The 18,805-nt window shown below is 41.1% G+C and overlaps 1 protein-coding gene across 1 annotated transcript in view; it reads left to right on the top strand.

The window, feature by feature from the left end:
* The first annotated feature begins 2,129 nt into the window (after positions 1-2,129).
* VPS36 (vacuolar protein sorting 36 homolog) overlaps positions 2,130-18,805 on the top strand; it is a 33,716-nt gene continuing 17,040 nt past the window's right edge. The window contains exons 1-6 of the mRNA XM_059996110.1: positions 2,130-2,479; positions 10,934-11,002; positions 12,366-12,436; positions 16,637-16,751; positions 17,822-17,911; positions 18,634-18,720. Coding sequence (XP_059852093.1) covers positions 2,384-2,479; positions 10,934-11,002; positions 12,366-12,436; positions 16,637-16,751; positions 17,822-17,911; positions 18,634-18,720 — 528 coding nt within the window. The 5' untranslated portion in view covers positions 2,130-2,383. The remainder of the gene's footprint in view (positions 2,480-10,933; positions 11,003-12,365; positions 12,437-16,636; positions 16,752-17,821; positions 17,912-18,633; positions 18,721-18,805) is intronic.

The following is an 18,805-nucleotide window of genomic DNA, read 5'->3' as shown; positions in this document are numbered from 1 at the left end:
TTTGAATTAGTGTCTTCACTTTTTCCAGATAAATACCTGGAACAAAATTGTTGGATCATATAATAGTTCTACCTTTAATTTTTTGAAGACTCTCCATACTGTTTTCCATAGTGGTGGCAGCAATTTACATTCCTGCCAATAGTGCACAAGAGTTCCCTTTTCTCCATGTCCTTGCCAACACTTGTTATTTGTTGTCTTTTTGATAGTAGCCATTCTGACAAGTGTGAGATGGTATCTCACTATGGTTTTGATTTGCATTGCTCTGATGATTAGTGATGGTGAGGCTCTTTTTGTTGTTTTTAATTGAAGTATAGTTGATTTACAATGTTGTATTAGTTTCTGGTGTACAGCAAAGTGGTTCAGTTATACATATACATGGATATATATATATATATTTCACATTCTTTTCCATTATAGGTTATTATAAGATATTAAATAAAGTTCCCTGTGCTATACAGTACGACCTTATTGGTTGTTTTTTTTTTAATAAATTTATTTATTTATTTTTGGCTGCACTGGGTCTTCGTTGCTGCGTGGGCTTTCTCTAGTTGCGGCGAGCAAGGGCTACTCTTTGTTGCGGTGCGTGGGCTTCTCATTGCAGTGGCTTCTCTTGTTGCGGAGCATAGGCTCTAGGAATGCAGGCTTCAGTAATTGCAGCACACAGGCTCAGTAGTTGTGGCTCACGGGCTCTAGAGCGCAGGCTCAGTAGCTGTGGTGCATGGGCTTAGTTGCTCTGCGGCATGTGGGATCTTCCCAGACCAGGGCTCGAACCCATGTCCCTGCATTGGCAGGCAGATTCTTAACCACTGTGCAACCAGGGAAGCCCTGTTTTATATATATATACACATATAAAACGGTTTGAATCTGTTAATCCCAAACTCCTGATTTATCCCCTCACACCCGGCCCCCGCTTTCCCCTTTGGTAACCTTAAGTTTGTTTTCTATGCCTTAAGTTTGTTTCTGTGTTGTAAATAAGTTCCTTTGTATCATATTTTAGATTCCACATATAAGTGATATCATATGGTATTTGTCTTTCTCTTTCTGACTTACTTCACTTACTATGATAATCTCTAGGTCCATCCATGTTGCTGCAAATGGCATTATTTCATTCTTTTTTATGGCTGAGTAATATTCCATTGTATATATGTACCATGTCTTCTTTATCCATTTCTCTGTCGATGGACATTTAGGTTGCTTCCATGTCCTGCCTATTGTAAACAGTGCTGCAATGAACATTGGGGTGCATGTATCTTTTCGAATTAGAGTTTTCTAGGGATATATGCCCAGGAGTGGGATTGCTAGATTATGTGGTAGCTCTATTTTCAGTTTTTTAAGGAACCTCCATACTGTTTTCCATAGTGGCTGCACCAATTTACATTCCCACCAACTGTGTAGGAGGGTTCCCTTTTCTCCACACTCTCTCCAACATTTATTATTTGTAGACTTTTTAATGATGGCCATTCTGACTGGTGTGAAATGATACCTCATTGTAGTTTTTTATTTTATTATTTTTTAAAATTAAATTTATTTATTTATTTTTGGCTGCACTGGGTCTTCGTTGCTGCACGCGGGCTTTCTCTATTTGTGGCGAGCAGGGGCTACTCTTCGCTGCGGTGCGCAGGCTTCTCATTGCAATGGCTTCTCTTGTTGTGGAGCACAGACTCTAGGCATGCAGGCTTCAGTAGTTGTGGCTTGTGGGTTCAGTAGTTGTGGCTTGCGGGCTCTACAGCGCAGGCTCAGTAGTTGTGGCGCACAGGCTTAGTTGCTCCGCTGCATGTGGGATCTTCTCAGACCAGGGCTCGAACCCGTGTCCCCTGCATTGGCAGGCGGCTTCTTAACCACTGTGCCACCAGGGAAGTCCCTTAAATGAAAATGATTTTAATGTGAAAAACAGAAGGATACAAAATAGTACTTACATACTGATTGAAGCTGTGTGAAAACAATTCAGGTCATGAATATTCATCTGGAAAAAAAAGTTATCATTTACAGCCTTTAATGAACATGGCAGCATGCTGGGCACTGACAAGAAAACGGCACAAATACGCAGATATAAAGCACAATAAGAAAGTCCAAGCTGCGGTTTGGGCTCCCTCAAAGTCCGTTGTAAACTCTGTGTTTGTTTCTGAGCTGGACAAAGGATGGGGTGGATGTCCCCACCGGGCCCTTGGCGGAAGGAACGCCAGGGGGCGCGCCAAGCACGTCGCCACGTCCCCCGGCGACCCCGGGGTAGCGCGCGTTCCCCAGAGCGCCCGGGCAGGACCGCTACCTCCCTGCCGGCCTCCACCCCGCCCACCGCCAGGGGGCGCAGCAGGCTGCCCGGCACTCGGCTCGCCGCCGGGAGCGCCAGCGCGGGCGAGCGGCGGTGGCCGGCCTGGGGGCGGCCATGGACCGCTTCGTGTGGACCAGCGGCCTCCTGGAGATCAACGAGACCCTGGTGATCCAGCAGCGAGGAGTGCGCATCTACGACGGCGAGGAGAAGGTAGGGCGGCGGCCGGCCTGGCCTTGCTCCCGGACCCGGACTCGCGGGCCCTGCCTCGCCGCTCGGCGCCGCCCCCGCAGTCCACGCCGGCCCAGCGCCCGGCTCCGGCCCGACTTGGGAACGGCTCCGGGCGGGCGCGCCGGGCGGAGGCCCCTTTCCCACCCGGGGTGAGACCCCTTCGGGAGGCACGGCGGGCGCGGGCCGGGAACCCTGATTCCTCGCCCCGATCGCGGCGGGCGGGCGACGGGCAGGCCGGTTCCGCCTTTGTCCGGAGGCCGCCGGGTCCTGCGCTCCGAACCGGGCGTGACTTCGGGCGCTGGGACCTGGGGGAGCCCGAGGGACTAGGCGGTCCCGGCCGGAGCGGGAGGGGGGGTGGCTTTAAAAGGATTTCCGAAAAGAGGAGTTAGCCTCTCCTGGGACTCCTTGGCTGTAGGCTCTGTGTTTTGTTTGTTTTTTCTTTAGGAGTGACAGTAGAAAGGCGGTTTGATTGTTTTGTCGAGTGGTGGAGTAGGCCATGCCCGGTAATCCAAGCGTAAACCTTAGGAGGTGTGTTTGCAAATTGAAAGGAGAAATATTGCCAGTATTTCACAGAAATATTAACGTTCACTGGAGACTTCCGTCAGACTACAAACTATCATCCTGTTCTGGATGAAATGTATAAACTGGAATTAAAAAAAATTAAAAAACCCATTTACTCACTAGCATTTGTGGTTTCCAGAAGTTTTCACTTGCTACTTCTCCTTCCTTGGAGTTTCCTTAGAGAAACTTCCTCCTGTACTTTCGCAAACGTTGCTGGACCCAGAGCTCTTTCTGTCTGTGCTTTACAGAAGCTTGAGGCTTCCTTCCTTCTAGGGGGTGGAGGGCAGGGGTTAGTTACACAGCCATCGGAGGTACCGGGGGCCCAGGGGCTCTCCCTACTGGAGGGCATTTTTCCATATTTCCATTATTGAGTAAAGATCTTTTTTTCTTAAATAATTTGCTTGGCCTTAACTCTGTTTACTGCTTCAGTACTTTTATTAACTTGATCTCAAATTGGGTTTGCATGTTTTGGTTGGAGTGACAAGCTCAATGTTTTTGTTTTTGTAAACCGAGGTTACACCTTTGGAACTGGGGAGAATGGGAAGCTTAATCAACCTGTCCCCCCTCGGGGGCTTGGAGCTTGGCAGCACCCTCAGGTCCGAATATGGGTATTGACAGATGGGTCTTCAAAGTCTCCTCCAAAGCCACTCCCTGCTGGCCGTCTAGCTTTTGCCGATCCCCACACTCTGTTGTTCTATGGAATTGCAATATGCAAATTAGGGACATGTTGGCTGCACAAAACATAACTGTGGTATTTTTTTTTTAATAAATTTATTTATTTATTTTTGGCTGCATTGGGTCCTCGTTGCTGCGCACGGGCTTTCTCTAGTTGTGGTGAGTGGGGGCTACTCTTCGTTGCGTTGCGCAGGCTTCTCATTGCAGTGGCTTCTCTTGTTGTGGAGCACGACTCTAGGCATGTCAGGATCAGTAGTTGTGGCACGTGGGCCCAGTAGTTGTGGCTGGCGGGCTCTAGAATGCAGGCTCAGTAGTTGTGGCGCACCGGCTTAGCTGCTCCGTGGCATGTGGGATCTTCCCAGACCAGGGCTCGAACCCGTGTCCCCTGCATTGGCAGGTGGATTCACAACCACTGCGCCACCAGGGAAGTCCTTATGGTATCTTTAAAACAATAAAAAGATCAAACGATTAGCACCCATATATGAAAAACCATTGCTGAACCAGCAAATTCTAGTTTTTCTTTTATTTATTTTTGCTTCTTATTTTAGCAGATATATAGGTATCAGAGGATTGAGAAAAAAGTCATGGAAAATACTTAGTCGAGACCCTTTGATCTCATCAAGAATTCTTTCTTTTATAACTTTATTTATTGAAGTATAGTTGATTTACAGTGTTGTGTTAGTATCAGGTGTACTGAAAAGTGGTTCAGTTGTACAGATGTATCTATTCTTTTTCAGATTCTTTTCCATTATAGGTTATTACAAGATACTGAATATAGTTCCCTGTGCTATACAGTAGGTCCTTGTTGTTAGTCAAGAATTCTTAACTGTTCTGCAAGCTGGGGGTGGTGCGGGAGGGCTATGGGTGTCTTGAAACCTAAGCGAAGCTCTAAGGCCTGCTCACCACTGTGGTCCCTGGGCTGGATCTACTCAGTCACTTGCTGAGCTGTCCCTAGTGTGGCTGAGGGCCAGACTGATTCCTGGGGGAAGTCTTGCATCCTGGCTTTCTCCCTCTGCTGGAAGGCGTCCAGACCTCGCGTGGTCTGAGGACTCCAGGAAACTGCACTCATCAACCTCCGGATCTGAGCAGGTGCCCTTTCAGAATCTCTCACTAGCTCCCGTGGTCTCAGTGCTGCAGTGCAGACTGCACAGCCTTCTCAGCTTTGCACCCAACATGTTCCCCAGTAGGTGCAGGGCTAAGACCAGTGGACTCTCCCTACTCGTCCTTTGTATCTTCTGGCTCACTGTGGGTGTGAAATACATTAAAACAAAGAAACACACGAAACCTTGAAGAAGCAGCGCACCTGCTACGTGCCAGGAGCTTTACATAATTTAATCCTCTCAATGGGCATGTGAGGTGAGTATTTTACTGAATGAGAAAAGAACTCTCAGAGGCAACAGTGACTTGCCCTAAGATCCACTGAGTTAGTTCAGAAGAGCTGGGAGTTAAATCTCTATTGATCAGACTCCCAAAGACTGTGCTTTGTTCACACTGCTGGAGCGCTTCAAAAATACAGCAGTCGGGGCTTCCCTGGTGGCGCAGTGGTTGAGAGTCCACCTGCTGATGCAGGGGACACGGGTTCGTGCCCCGGTCCGGGAAGATCCCACGTGCCGTGGAGTGGCTGGGCCCGTGAGCCATGGCCGCTGAGCCTGCGCGTCCGGAGCCTGTGCTCCAAAATGGGAGAGGGCACAGCAGTGAGAGGCCCACGTACTGCAAACAAACAAACAAACAAAAAAAACAGCAGTCACCAGTGCCAGACCCTTTCCGTAGTGTAATATGTATGTTCTACGTATGTTTATGGAACATCCTCTGAAGATGAGTACACTGAGACCCTCAGTACGTGGTTGAGAAAACTGTGACCTGTCCAAGGTCACACAGTTAGTAATGGGTGGAGCCAGACCATTGCTCTTTCCACTGCTCAGGTGCCTCTTACTTGTTTATACAGGCAAAGTTTTCATGGGCCCCTTATGACCGGATAATATGTTGTTTTCCTAAGCAGTGTGGACAGGTCATTTGTTTCAATTCACAGAAGCGTCTGTAGCCTCAGCTAATTTAAAAAGTAATGTAAGAAGGTTAGTGGTGTGTAAAGTGGCAAGTTGCCAGTTTATACTAGAAGATTTAGAAAATGTGTATTTTCTTTCAGCTTTTAGGAATTTACCCTTGGGAAATAATCAGAGATGCATAAAAATATAATGAACGAGGATGTGCATCTCAGCAGTATTATATATATATTATTTATTATTATGTAGTATAGGGAAAAATTGGAAGCAATCTGAATGTCCCCCATAGGAATTGGTTAATTAAATATGACATGCCCTAATCAGCATGAGGCGTGGCTAACCATAGGCTGCTAAGTGAGAAAAAGCAAGTTATAAAACTATAAATATCTTGGTCTCATTTTATTTTAAGATTATATCCACACACCCTGGCTGGTCTGATTACAAATGATTTCATTTTCTGTTTTAGACTTTAAAAAAATGTTTTCCAGATTTTCAACAGCATATTACTTTTATAACAGAGAAATGTGAACTCAAAACAAAACAGTAAGAGCTTATTCAGCGAATGCCTAAGTTATTTTAACTATTGACTCTTAAGTAGTTGAAATTATTCTAGCTCTGAGTGGTAGAAGCAAAGCAGCCTAAACTTGTCTGTCCCGTTGAGCTCATAATCCCTTGGAATCCCTGAAGGGAACAATTACACAGTGTCTTCACTGGGAGCAGCAATGCTTTACGTGTGCACATTGTTCATCAACATGGTGATGGAACGTCCTCTGGCTTCAGCTTTAAACTCACATCCTTATGCTTGGATTTCGGTCAGATAATCAGTTTCGGTCAGATAACGTGCAGTTTCCTAATCAGTTTCCTAATATTATGTAGTTATGCTGTGTAATGTATCAGGTACTCTCAAGTTGATAAAAGCATTTGCTTCTGGAAAAGTGAAATCTTACTCATTGGCAAAAAAGAGATTTTTTTTTTTGCGGTACGCGGGCCTCTCACCGTTGTGGCCTCTCCCGCCGCAGAGCACAGGCTCCGGACGCGCAGGCTCAGCGGCCATGGCTCACGCGCCCAGCCGCTTCGCGGCATGTGGGATCTTCCGGGACCAGGGCACGAACCCGAGTCCCCTGCATCGGCAGGTGGACTCTCAACCACTGCGCCACCAGGGAAGCCCAAAATAGAGATTTTTTAAATGCTTAAACTCAATTATTTGGTTTTGCGTATGCAACATTAACCAAAACATTTGTAGCCAGGCCGCATTAAATGCCAGGAATGTGAATGTGTTACTTCAGATGCAGAGGAAAGTGTGGAACTCCGAAGTCTTTTCTCTGAGGTGCTGAAGTACTTGGTGGAAATCTCTTACAGAGTGTCTTCGACCAGATGGTTCAGCAGTTTTCTTCCCATTAAAGCTTATTAACCATATTATTTAAACTTACTAATATTAAGATATTAGTAATACAGTCAGACGTTTCTCTTAGAAAATAATATTTTAAAACTCATGTTAAAAAGTATTGGTTATGTTATTATAAAGGACTTTTTTGACAGAGTGTTTCTGCTTATGTTCAATTTAACAAAAAATAATTTATATACATTTCAGAGTTGCATGGAGTTATATATGCCTGTAACAGATTTCTTTATCTTTTTTTATTAGACAAGTAATAAAGTTGTTATATATGGGTAAACCAAAAGAAGAAACTTGAAATAATCAGTAATCCTTTACCCGTAAACAATTACCTTTGGCACATCCTGTGTGTGTGATTGTGCAGGTACGTGTGTGTGTGTGTGTGTGTGTGTGTGTAACCGTGCTGTGTACACTGCTTTTTTCTATATTAATATTATGAGTATCTTGTAATATATTGTCAAGTGCATACATAATTGCGTTTATGAATATTTTTACTTAAGAATGATACATAATAATGTTCTAATTGGTTATTCACTTGCTACCCATTTTTAACCACATTATTTTATTTTTTAAAATGTAAAATTTTTTTAAAAATTTATTTATTTAAGTTATTTATTTTGGGCTGGGTTGGGTCTTTGTTGCTGCACACAGGCTTTCTCTAGTTGCAGAGATCGGGGGCTACTCTTCGTTGCAGTGCGTGGGCTTCTCATTGTGGTGGCTTCTCTTGTGGAGCACGGGTTCTAGGCACACCGGCTCAGTAGTTGTGGCCCACGGGCTCTAGAGCGCAGGCTCAGTAGTTGTGGCATATGGGCTCAGTAGTTGTGGCGCACGGGCTTGGTTGCTCCGCAGCATGTGGGATCTTCCCGGACCAGGGCTCAAACCCATGTCCCCTGCATTGGCAGGCGGATTCTTAACCACTGCGCCACCAGGGAAGCCCTAACCACATTATTTTAAACTCAGAAGGATTATTATTTGTAATAACCTGGACCCTCACTAAGATGCTTTCCTTTGAGTTTCTGTTTTATATTATAACTTTTGAAATAACTAGTTACTCCTCAAAAGGATAGAAGCATGTCCTGCCTTATGGCAAATTCGACTTTCTAGTAACTAAAGTGAATAGAAACTTCCAATATATTTCTTGATTTTGACAAATGAAGGGGTTTGACTTGTCAGTCTTTTGGGTTCCAACTCTAAAATTTGCTTATCTATATAACTTCCAGTGCATAATAACAAATTATGAGGATTAAAGGTTTGGTCCTAAAGACCTAGCTGGCATTTTTGTGATTGTATTATAGTTAAAAAACATTTTTACATTTATAATTTGCCTAAGTGACACAATCCCCTGATAAAAATTCAAAAACCACGAAAAGTTAAGTCTTCCTCCCATCCTAGTCTCTCTGTCACCCACGTCCCCCTCAGAAGTCACCAGTGCTTCATTCTGGAGTCATACGCATGTGTCATACACAGGTGTTTGCGTAAAATATATTGTTTTTTCCTTTTTAAAGTATAAACTTGTTATATACTATGCATACAGAGTTCTGAAACTTGCTTTTTTCACTTAATCTATGTGGGGAATTTACCATATTTCATTAAGTCTAAGTGCACATTTTCTACCCCCCCACCCCCCCGGAAGCAGGATGAATCTTCAATTCATGGCATCTTAGATGTTATCAAATACATAAAGAGTCTCCTGATTCTTTTTAATGACTGAGTTGTCATTCCTTGTGTGGATGTACATTTCCCTGTTGATGGACATTTAAATTGTTTCCTATCTTTCGCTTTTAAAAAACAACAATGAATAACCTAGTAGCATATCGTTGTCCACATGTGTGAATTTGTCTTTGGGATAAATTCCTAGAAGGGCATTGATTGGATCAAAGGATTTGTGTGTTTATATTTTTGATAGATGATAATACATTGCCCTCCATAGCACTTGTCCCTCCAGTGATGTGTGCAAATGCTTATTTGTCCAACACGTCACCAGCACAATGTTATCAAACTTTTGGGCCCTTGCCAATCTCATGGATAAAAGGGGTATCTTGGTGTTGTCTTAATTTGCCTCTTTCTTATCATCAGTGACGTTGGGCATCAATTAATGTGTTTAAGAGTCATTTGTAGTTCCTTTCCTGTGAACTTTCTGTTAACAGTCTTTGCCCATTTATCTAATGGATTATAGGCTATTTCCTTATTGATTTGTAAGAGTACTTTATATATTAAGGAGACATATACATTTGTCTCTGATGTGAGTTACAATTATTTTTCCCAGTCTGCCATCTTTGCCCTTGGTGGTTTTTGCCATGAAGAATTTGTGTGCATGCGTGTGTGTGTGTGGAGGGGAATCGATCAATCTTTTCCTCTAATGCTAATGGGTTTAATGTTTTTCTTAGAAAGACTTTCTCCACTCTGAAGTGATTTAAAATTTTTTCTTGTAATTTTTTTCTAGTTCTTTCATACATTTTTAACTCAAATATTTGATCTATCCAGAATTTATTTTGGTACAATGTGTTAAGTATAATCTTACTTTGTTCCCGCCTGCCCCCAATGGGCAACCCAGGTGTCCCAGTGCCATTGATTGAGTCTCCATCCACACCTATTTTGCATCTGTTTGTGTTTTTTTCTGGATGTTCTTATTATTTAAAAATAATTTAAAAATTTGTATGAGGGCTTCCCTGGTGGCGCAGTGGTTGAGATTCTGCCTGCCGATGCAGGGGACACGGGTTCGTGCCCCGGTCCGGGAAGATCCCACATGCTGCGGAGCGGCTGGGCCCGTGAGCCATGGCTGCTGAGCCTGCTCGTCCGGATCCTGTGCTCTGCAGCAGGAGGGGCCACAATAGTGAGGCCCATGTACCACAAAAAAAAAAAAAAAAAATTTATGAGTGTTATACAGAAATTCAATCTGATGGTAAAAATTCACTCAATAGTGAGGTGTATAGTTTTGAAAAAGGGCCCTTTGCTTCTTTTTCACCCATTCCCTCACACTTTTTCTGAGATAACCATCGTTAACAGATCATTGAGTATCCCATTTAGACCTTTTTCTACTACTTATATGTGTATATGTGTATATATACACACATCTCTTTATCTATTTATAGATCTATTCACATGTAGTTTGAGGGATATGGAGTTTATATCTATCTGATTACATTATATGCAATATGCTGTCAATTGCTTTCTTCCCTACTAACCCTATGTCTTCGAGTTCCGTGATAGTTCATGTAGCTCTACCCCACTATTCCTTTTAACCCCTGCATGGATTTCATAGTATGAATGTATCACACTTGATTTAACCACTTCCCTATTGTTACATAGCTAGGTTGTTTGCAATTTTTTCCTAATTTTTATTTATTTATTTATGGCTGTGTTGGGTCTTCGTTTCTGTGCGAGGGCTTTCTCTAGTTGCAGCAAGCGGGGGCCACTCTTCATTGCGGTGCTCGGGCCTCTCACTATCGCGGCCTCTCTTGCTGCGGAGCACAGGATCCAGACGCACAGGCTCAGTAGTTGTGGCTCACGGGCTTCGTTGTTCCGCGGCATGTGCGATCTTCCCAGACCAGGGCTCGAACCCGTGTCCCCCTGCATTGGCAGACAGATTCTCAACCACTGCACCATCAGGGAGGCCCAATTTTTTCCTAATTTTAGCAAGGCTTATGAAGCGTTTAACATTGCTTCTCTTTAACTTGTGATAAATCTAATTCTAAAATGTTTATTTATGTGATTGACTTACTATCGTGCAATTCATGGGGAAGAAAATCTGGACCACATTGAGTGACAGGTTATTAATATTTTGTGATGATCTTGTTTTTCTAGATAAAATTTGATGCTGGGACCCTCCTTCTTAGTACGCACCGTCTAATTTGGAGAGATCAGAAAAATCATGTAAGATCGAGTTTTTTGCTTCTATTCTAGGTTTTATGTCACTGATTTTTTTTCTTTCTTTCTGGCAAAACTATAAATACATGTGATAAATTTTTGTTTGCAGATGTCAGAAGAGTGTGTTCCATATGGTCTCTCTGAATGGGGCACAGATAGAGGAATTAGGGTCTGGTCCCTCATTCAACCCTAGCACAGTCTGCAGCTACTGTACAGAGAATCCTGGCAGCTCCTGGTTTTTAAGCACTAATCAGATTCTCCCTCACACTCAAGTGTCCCCATCAGTCAGGGGTCCTGAAAACAACCCGTTTGGAGGTCTGCTGAGAAGTGCAGGCTTCTACCTAGATACTGAGATGAACTGCCTCTCAGTCACTCAGCAAAGGAGAAACCCCACCCCGTTTTTGCATTTCTAGGAAGAGAGGACTCAGTGATATGTATAGACCTGATATCTTTATTCCAAAGAGCGTTACCTTGAATGTGTGTGTGTGTTTGTGTGTATTTGTGTGTAAATCTCTGTGTTGCCAGTAAAAGAAGCAATCTTTTCTATGTTATTTTTTAAATTGCTGGCTGCCTACCCCATGAAATTTTAATTCCACAGGTAAACTATATACTGTACTGTGGCTCTTTGCATGTCACTAACCGCTGCAAACTCTGACTCTTTTTGCCCCCGAAGAACCAATTTTTCCCCCTCAGTGGTGATATTGGCCTGGTTGGTGACGAATGCCTTAGAACTGGTAATGTTGCCTAATTCTTTTTAAAGAAATAGAGATTCAAGAAAGAAATCTTTTCTGGAGGGGTAGGCGTCCTTAAACCATATGTTTATAAATTAAGTTAATCTTAGTATAAGTTTTTTGATTATCATGTAAAGGAGCTAATATCAAAGCCCTTAGACCTATTATTAATAATAATTAATAATAAAGGGAAGCCACGTTAGTATTTTCTGTTAAAAATTAATTGTGGGTGGGTGAGTGAAATATAGAAAATTATAAAGAGGAAAAATCAGCTCTAAACACACTCTTTAAAGTCGTTTTGATTTACCTGCTTTATTTTCTGTTTTCCATATAAGAATATATTATATGTAAACAATTTTCATATAAATACTACTGTTTAAAAGATATAGCTCCTGTAAAAACAAAGGTAGTGACAGGTGCTTTTAAACCTCTTATGTTCTTCCATGCCGCAAAATGCTACCACAGTATTGTCTTCATTCAGTTTTTCCTTAAGTTTATTTAAGGAATAAAATAACATTATTATTTTCTATTGTTATAATTACTAAGGACCTTAAAGGTATGTGGCACCCCATTAAATCTATAAAACAAGGATTTCTGACGAGTCTTACAGATCGTGTTTTCTTTTGATTCCCTCCCAGGAATGCTGCATGGCCATTCCTCTTTCCCAAATCGTGTTCATTGAAGAACAGGCAGCTGGAATTGGGAAAAGGTAAGGTCTGTATATTACAGTCTTTATGCACAAAATCGTTTCCAGTCAAGCTGTCCTTGTTAACTTGGTTGAGTCATTGCTCAGTCAGTCATGGCCGTGACTGTGTGTGTGCAAGTGAATCAGATGATTGTGTTTGTTGGTCAGAGCTCCCCTAAGAAGGTATCGTCCTGGGGGAGGAAGGAAGTAGGTGAGGGAGATTAAGAAGCACAAACTTCCAGTTACAAAGTAAATGCGTCATGGGTATGAAAGGCACAGTGTGGGGAATATGGTTAGTAACTAAGTAATAGCTTTGTATGGTGACATAGCGTACCTAGACTTATCATGGGATCATTTTGAAATGTATAGAAATATAGAATTACTGTGTTGTGTAACAGAAACTAACAGTATTGGAGGTCAGTTATACTTCAAAAAGAAACAACCAAAGTCATGGAAAAAGAGATGGGGTTTGTGGTTGCCAGAGGTGGGGTGTGGGGGGCAGGGAAAATTGGAGGAAGGTGGTCAAAAGGCACAAACGTTCAGTAATAAGTTAAATAAGCAATAGGGATATGATGTATTGAAGACAACATGATAAATGTAATTAACACCGCTGTACGTTATCTATGATAGTTATCAAGAGAGTAAATCCTAAGAGTTCCCATCACAAGGAAGAAAAATTTTTTTTCTATTTCTTTAATTTTGTATTGGATGTTCACTAAATTTACTCTGGTAATCATTTCATGATGTGTGTAAGTCAAATCATTATGCTCTACACCTTAAACTCATACAGTGCCATATGTCAATTATATCTCAAAACTGGGGAAAAATATGTTTTAAAAAAAAGAAGGTAGGGCTTTCCTGGTGGCGCACTGGTTGAGAGTCCGCCTGCCGATGCAGGGGACGCGGGTTCGTGCCCCGGTCCAGGAAGATCCCACATGCCGCGGAGCGGCTGGGCCCGTGAGCCATGGCCGCTGAGCCTGCGCGTCCAGAGCCTGTGCTCCGCAATGGGAGAAAAAAAAAAAAATGAAGGTATTATCCTACTTTAAACTCGTTGATAAATGGAAGTCATTCTTTTTTTTTTTTTTAACATCTTTATTGGGGTATAATTGCTTTACAATGGTGTGTTAGTTTCTGCTTTATAACAAAGTGAATCAGTTATACATATACATATGTTCCCATACCTCTTCCCTCTTGCGTCTCCCTCCCTCCCACCCTCCCTATCCCACCCCTCCAGGTGGTCACAAAGCACTGAGGCGATATCCCTGTGCCATGCGGCTGCTTCCCACTAGCTATCTACCTTACGTTTGTTAGTGTATATAGGAAGTCATTCTTAAAGCAACAATCAAGTACTAAAGTTGCTGTAATATCCTCAGGTCATAATAAATAAGTGTGGGCGGGCTGTCACTGTATATATTTCCACAGACATTTGCTTTTTTTTGCGGGGGGGCATGCCGTGCGGCTTGTGGGAACTTAGTCCCCCAACCAGGGATTGAACCCAGGCCCTCAGTAGCGGAAGCACAGAGTCCTAACCACTGGACCACCAGGGAAGTCCCCAGTCATTTGCTTTTCTGTGTCTGTGTATGTATCATTCAGTACCTGAACTCATAAATGACCCATCTGAGAAAAATACTTGACTTGCCTCCTATTTGTAGTTGACCATAAAGTTTCTCAACTTCGACTTTTTCAGATATCAGTGTTGAACAGAGTATCACAAGAGTTATTGTCCAAACAGGGACATTTCTTTGAGTAATAAGGGACACTGCTTATAATTAGATCAGGCAAGCATAAAACTGGACTGTCCCAGGTAGACCAGGAGATGTGCTCACCTTGGTTTAAAGCCACAGGTTAAAACGTTTCTGTTTATTCAAGTATATAAAACATTTTCGCTTTATACTTTACACGCATGTGATTGAGGGCAACTTATGAACAAATATTGCTGATAAGGAATTTGTTTCCATGTGGGCTTATCTTCAGCTTTAATGTAGTTAGATCCTTCAGTAGAAGTGAAACAAATGTTAAACTTCCCTGGAAATGCAGTGCATCCTTAATTATAATGTTGTAGCTAGCATAAAAGATGGCTTATTTGACATAAAAGAAACTAACCAATATTTTGAAGAGATTAACAAGGCATAGATTTTTAGAGTAGGCTATTTCTCCGATTTATATTTTCCACCTTGTCACTTTTCTCCATCTTATTGAGTTTTTTCTCTTTTTTTGGTATGATCGACAATACAATATTATATCAGTTTCAGGTGTACAGCATAGTGATACCTAGTATTCGTATATACTGCTTTATATATTGCTTTCCTTATTAAGTTCTACAAACTTGGGCTTCCCTGGTGGCACAGTGGTTAAGAATCTGCCTGCCAATGCAGGGGACATGGGTTTGAGCCCTGGTCTGGGAAGATCCCACATACCATGGAGCAACTAAGCCCGTGTGCCACAACTACTGAAGTCCGCGCGCCTAGACCCTGTGCTCTGCAACAAGAGAAGCCACCGCAATGAGAAGCCCAGGCACCGCAACGAAGAGTAGCCCCCGCTCGCCACAACTAGAGAAAGCCCGTGCGCAGCAATGAAGACCCAATGCAACCAAAAATAATAATAATAATTAATTTTTAAAAATCATATTAAAAAATGACCATTTAAATTTAAAAAAAAAGTTCTACAAACTTTAAGGTGTTCCAGATCATTTGACTTTTTCTCTGCTGTGTTCCAAGGAAAACTAAACTCTATAACAAAAATAGTTAAATATTTACCTTCACATTAGTGTCTATTTTTAAACATCTCCAGTGAGGAGGAATTCGATAATATGCCAGATTGACTTTTCTCAAATATTCTCTTTAGCTCCCAGCTACTCCTCTCAAATAATTACCATATCTCATTGAGTCAAAAATGTATGTGCATTTTCACCTTTTAACATCTCTGTACCCAAGATGCTTCTTTGAATTGGTGGATCTTAAACTTGGTGAAATGTGGTAATTGAATCACCCAAGAAGTGAATATATGAAAAAATTAGCATGGATCTTTTTATTCTGACTTTGGGATGTTTACACTTAATTTTGTATCATCTTTTAGCTTTTCATTGGGTTTCCTTTGACAAATTCTGATAGTTAGGGCTCAGGTTTTTTAGTTTTAAAGAGTGTATGATGCTTTTGCTTAGTCACCTGATCCTAATTGTCATAGGTTTATTGTTTACCTGACAGTTCATTTCACACAGTCCCGTGCTTCTGCTTACACAGTTTTATTTGCTCACCTCACTTTAAGATGTTCATCACAAAGGAACCAATGATGAGTCCGTAAAAAAAAAAAAAAAAAAGAGTCCATACAAGCCTGGCTCCAGTTCACTAACCAAAGCATTTGTTACATCAAGGAGGCCCCAGATGTGGTGTTTCAATTTTAGGGTGATATTTAGGCAACTATATGGGCCTAAACAAAGTAATATTGAGTGATAGGTGTATCTATAATGTGGTCATAAAGAAAAAGCTCTAAGCTAGGTATGCAAGATACTTTGAGTTTTTAGTTTTGCTAATATTTATAGAAGATTCTTTATTGAGCTGGTTGGGGGAAAAAGACTTATAAAACTCAGCAAATATAATAGTATTTTGATGGCATAGAAGATAATAGTAGTCATAAAGATCATGGTAGTTTGTGATCCTGGAACAACAACATTTTGAGAATTGTTTTTACTGTGGGATATCTCTCTAGATCATGCTGCTGACTGAGCGGCGTTTTCCAAAAATGACACTGTAGAATGTTGGTTTTGGATGGAGTTTTAGTAAAATGTCAGCTGGCCAGTTTTACACAGATAAGTTTTCACATTTTGTTTTCAAATGAGTAAGGTTGTATGGTTTGGCAGAAATTATAGGCCCCCTGGTAGCCTTTGGGGATGACTCTGTAGATGGAAAACCTAATCATAAACCAATATCATAAACCACCCCAAATTCTACAAATTTATTTTAAACTTACTTCCTAAAACCACATTTTTATTTAGTCTTTGGCGCTAGTAATTTGAATTTTTTGGTTCACAGCTTACAGATTTTAAGTAGAGATACTTTTGAAAGGTTCATTAATACTGAATTGATACAGACCTTAAAAGGATTCCTTTCAGGATGTTGTTTGTTTCTACACGAATTTTAAGTGATCTGAAGTATATTAAAAGTTATGAAAATAGAATTAGTGATTTTTAAAAAACAATTAAATACATTACATTTGCTCTTTCTTTAGTGCCAAAATAGTGGTTCATCTTCACCCAGCTCCTCCTAACAAAGAACCTGGCCCATTCCAGAGTAGTAAGAACTCCTACATCAAGCTGTCCTTCAAAGAACATGGCCAGATTGAGGTAAGTTTCTTTATGAATACAATCAGACTAGAAATGTGTACTCATATGTATTTTTGTTGTTGTTTGTTAATAGGATGGCAGGCAATATTGTTCAGCATACCAGTTTTCACCATATTTTTACAATAAAATTTTTATGATATCTTAAGCCTTATCAGTGGAGAATACAAAGTTTAGGTTTCAGTGGGAACGGGAGGCAGGAGGATGTAGTCACAGGAAAGAGTGGAGGCTGGAAACAGGCTAAGTCACCACGCTAGGTAGGCTACTAGTTAAGTGTTCAATGTTATCGTTTGGATAAAAGGACAGAGTATAATGCAGTGACATGTTTAACTGCCTCAGCATCTGAAAGTTCACCAGCCTTACATCAGGCAGTCTATCTTTATTAACTCCATACAAATCTAATCGCTTAAGTTCTTATTCCATAGTATCATGGTTTATATGTTCTGATTAATAAGTTGCTATGTAAGTATTCTTTAGACATTTATAAGTGTGTGTTTATCTCCCCATCGAGATCATAAATTATGTTCTTTTTCTCTGTAGCACCTGACCCAGTGTTCCTTGCACAGCAGGCACTGAGCAAATTTAAGTGACTAACTGAAGTCATTCTCACTGTAGCTGAAAAATAGAGCTGATTTTTTTTTTATGAGCGTAGGCATGTTTTGGCCCTAATATCTGGCCTCACATTTTAACTAGACAAATTATTCTCAGCTTCCTTCATGGATAACGGTTGTGTATTTTTCTTGGCACTGTGTCTGTTTCGCTACAGATTGAAAACAATCCACACATGCAGGATTGTTTAAAGTAAGTCTACTTACTTCATTGTCACTCATCTCTTTGTTGAGAATAGTTCACTTTATGTAGAAGGTCAGTTCCTTCTTTTTTTTCCCCCTTTGTGCTTTCTGAAGTTGACCCAAGGAAAGAACTTCCTTTGATTTCCTTTGATGTCTCTGAGAATTCTAGGCTTGTTGCAAATGACCAAACAGACTTCCAACTAAAGAAATGTTAAGTAATGATTTGTACTAGGATGTCACAGGCTGACTGACTCACTTAAAGTGTATGCGTGTGCATAACAGTTTTACAGGCGTTTATCAGAGGAAATGACACAGAGAAGATGGGATAATATGCCAGTTTCCCAGTCGTTGCAAGCAAATAGAGGATCCCAGGTATTTTTTCAGCTGTTTCCTAATCCAGTATTTTCAGCTCTGTACTTGCATCTTCGTTAAGGGAAAAGAGTTCTATGATTATAGAACTTGCCAGAAACAAAATAATGATATTCTGATTAAAAACTGATTTTCAGAGAACTTAATTTAGTGCTCTATAGATGGTAGACACTTAGTAATAATACATGACTACTTACCAGGGTAATTTCAGGGTGGCAGAAGTTAGATTCCCCTTCTGCATTCTGTTCTTTATAATTAGTGTGGCATCTGAGAGAACAGACAGTACCACTGGGTGACATTTTCCAAGCCAGTCTAATTAACCACCAACGTGGACAGACACTCAAATGTATAAAAGTAGCTTGTATAATAACTGTCAAGTACCAGAATTTTACCTATAATTTTTTGCACATTTGAGACCATATTGAATATCTGATACCTATATAATAGCTTGCCAAAGAACAAAAATGAAATTTAATTTATATCTAAAATACAGAGTAAAATATACCATCTCTTGTTATGTTCAGTTTTTCTGTATAATGATTTGAAGGTCATTATGTATGGCAATAAACCGACAAATATTTTGAAAGGAAACTGAATGTAACTGTGTGCTGTTTTCTTGGGTTCTTTGTGGGTCCTCTCCCACCACTGAAAACACAATATAGTGGGTTACAAAGGATTGTGTCCTTCCTATTTTGGACGTTTTATTTTCTACTTTTGTTTTTCAGCCAGGAAGAATAAGGGCTGTAGGAATTGTAGGTATTGAAAGGAAACTGGAAGAAAAAAGAAAAGAAACTGACAAAAACATTTCTGAGGTAATTCTTACACAAGTTCCGGTCAGCTGTCTTTTCCAGCCATCTTTCTTATTCTTTTGGATACAGCTGTGAGTAACTCCGTTCT

Source organism: Delphinus delphis, chromosome 18 (assembly GCF_949987515.2).
Source record: "Delphinus delphis chromosome 18, mDelDel1.2, whole genome shotgun sequence".
Lineage (NCBI taxonomy): Eukaryota > Metazoa > Chordata > Mammalia > Artiodactyla > Delphinidae > Delphinus > Delphinus delphis.
This window is presented reverse-complemented; position numbering and strand designations above follow the sequence as displayed.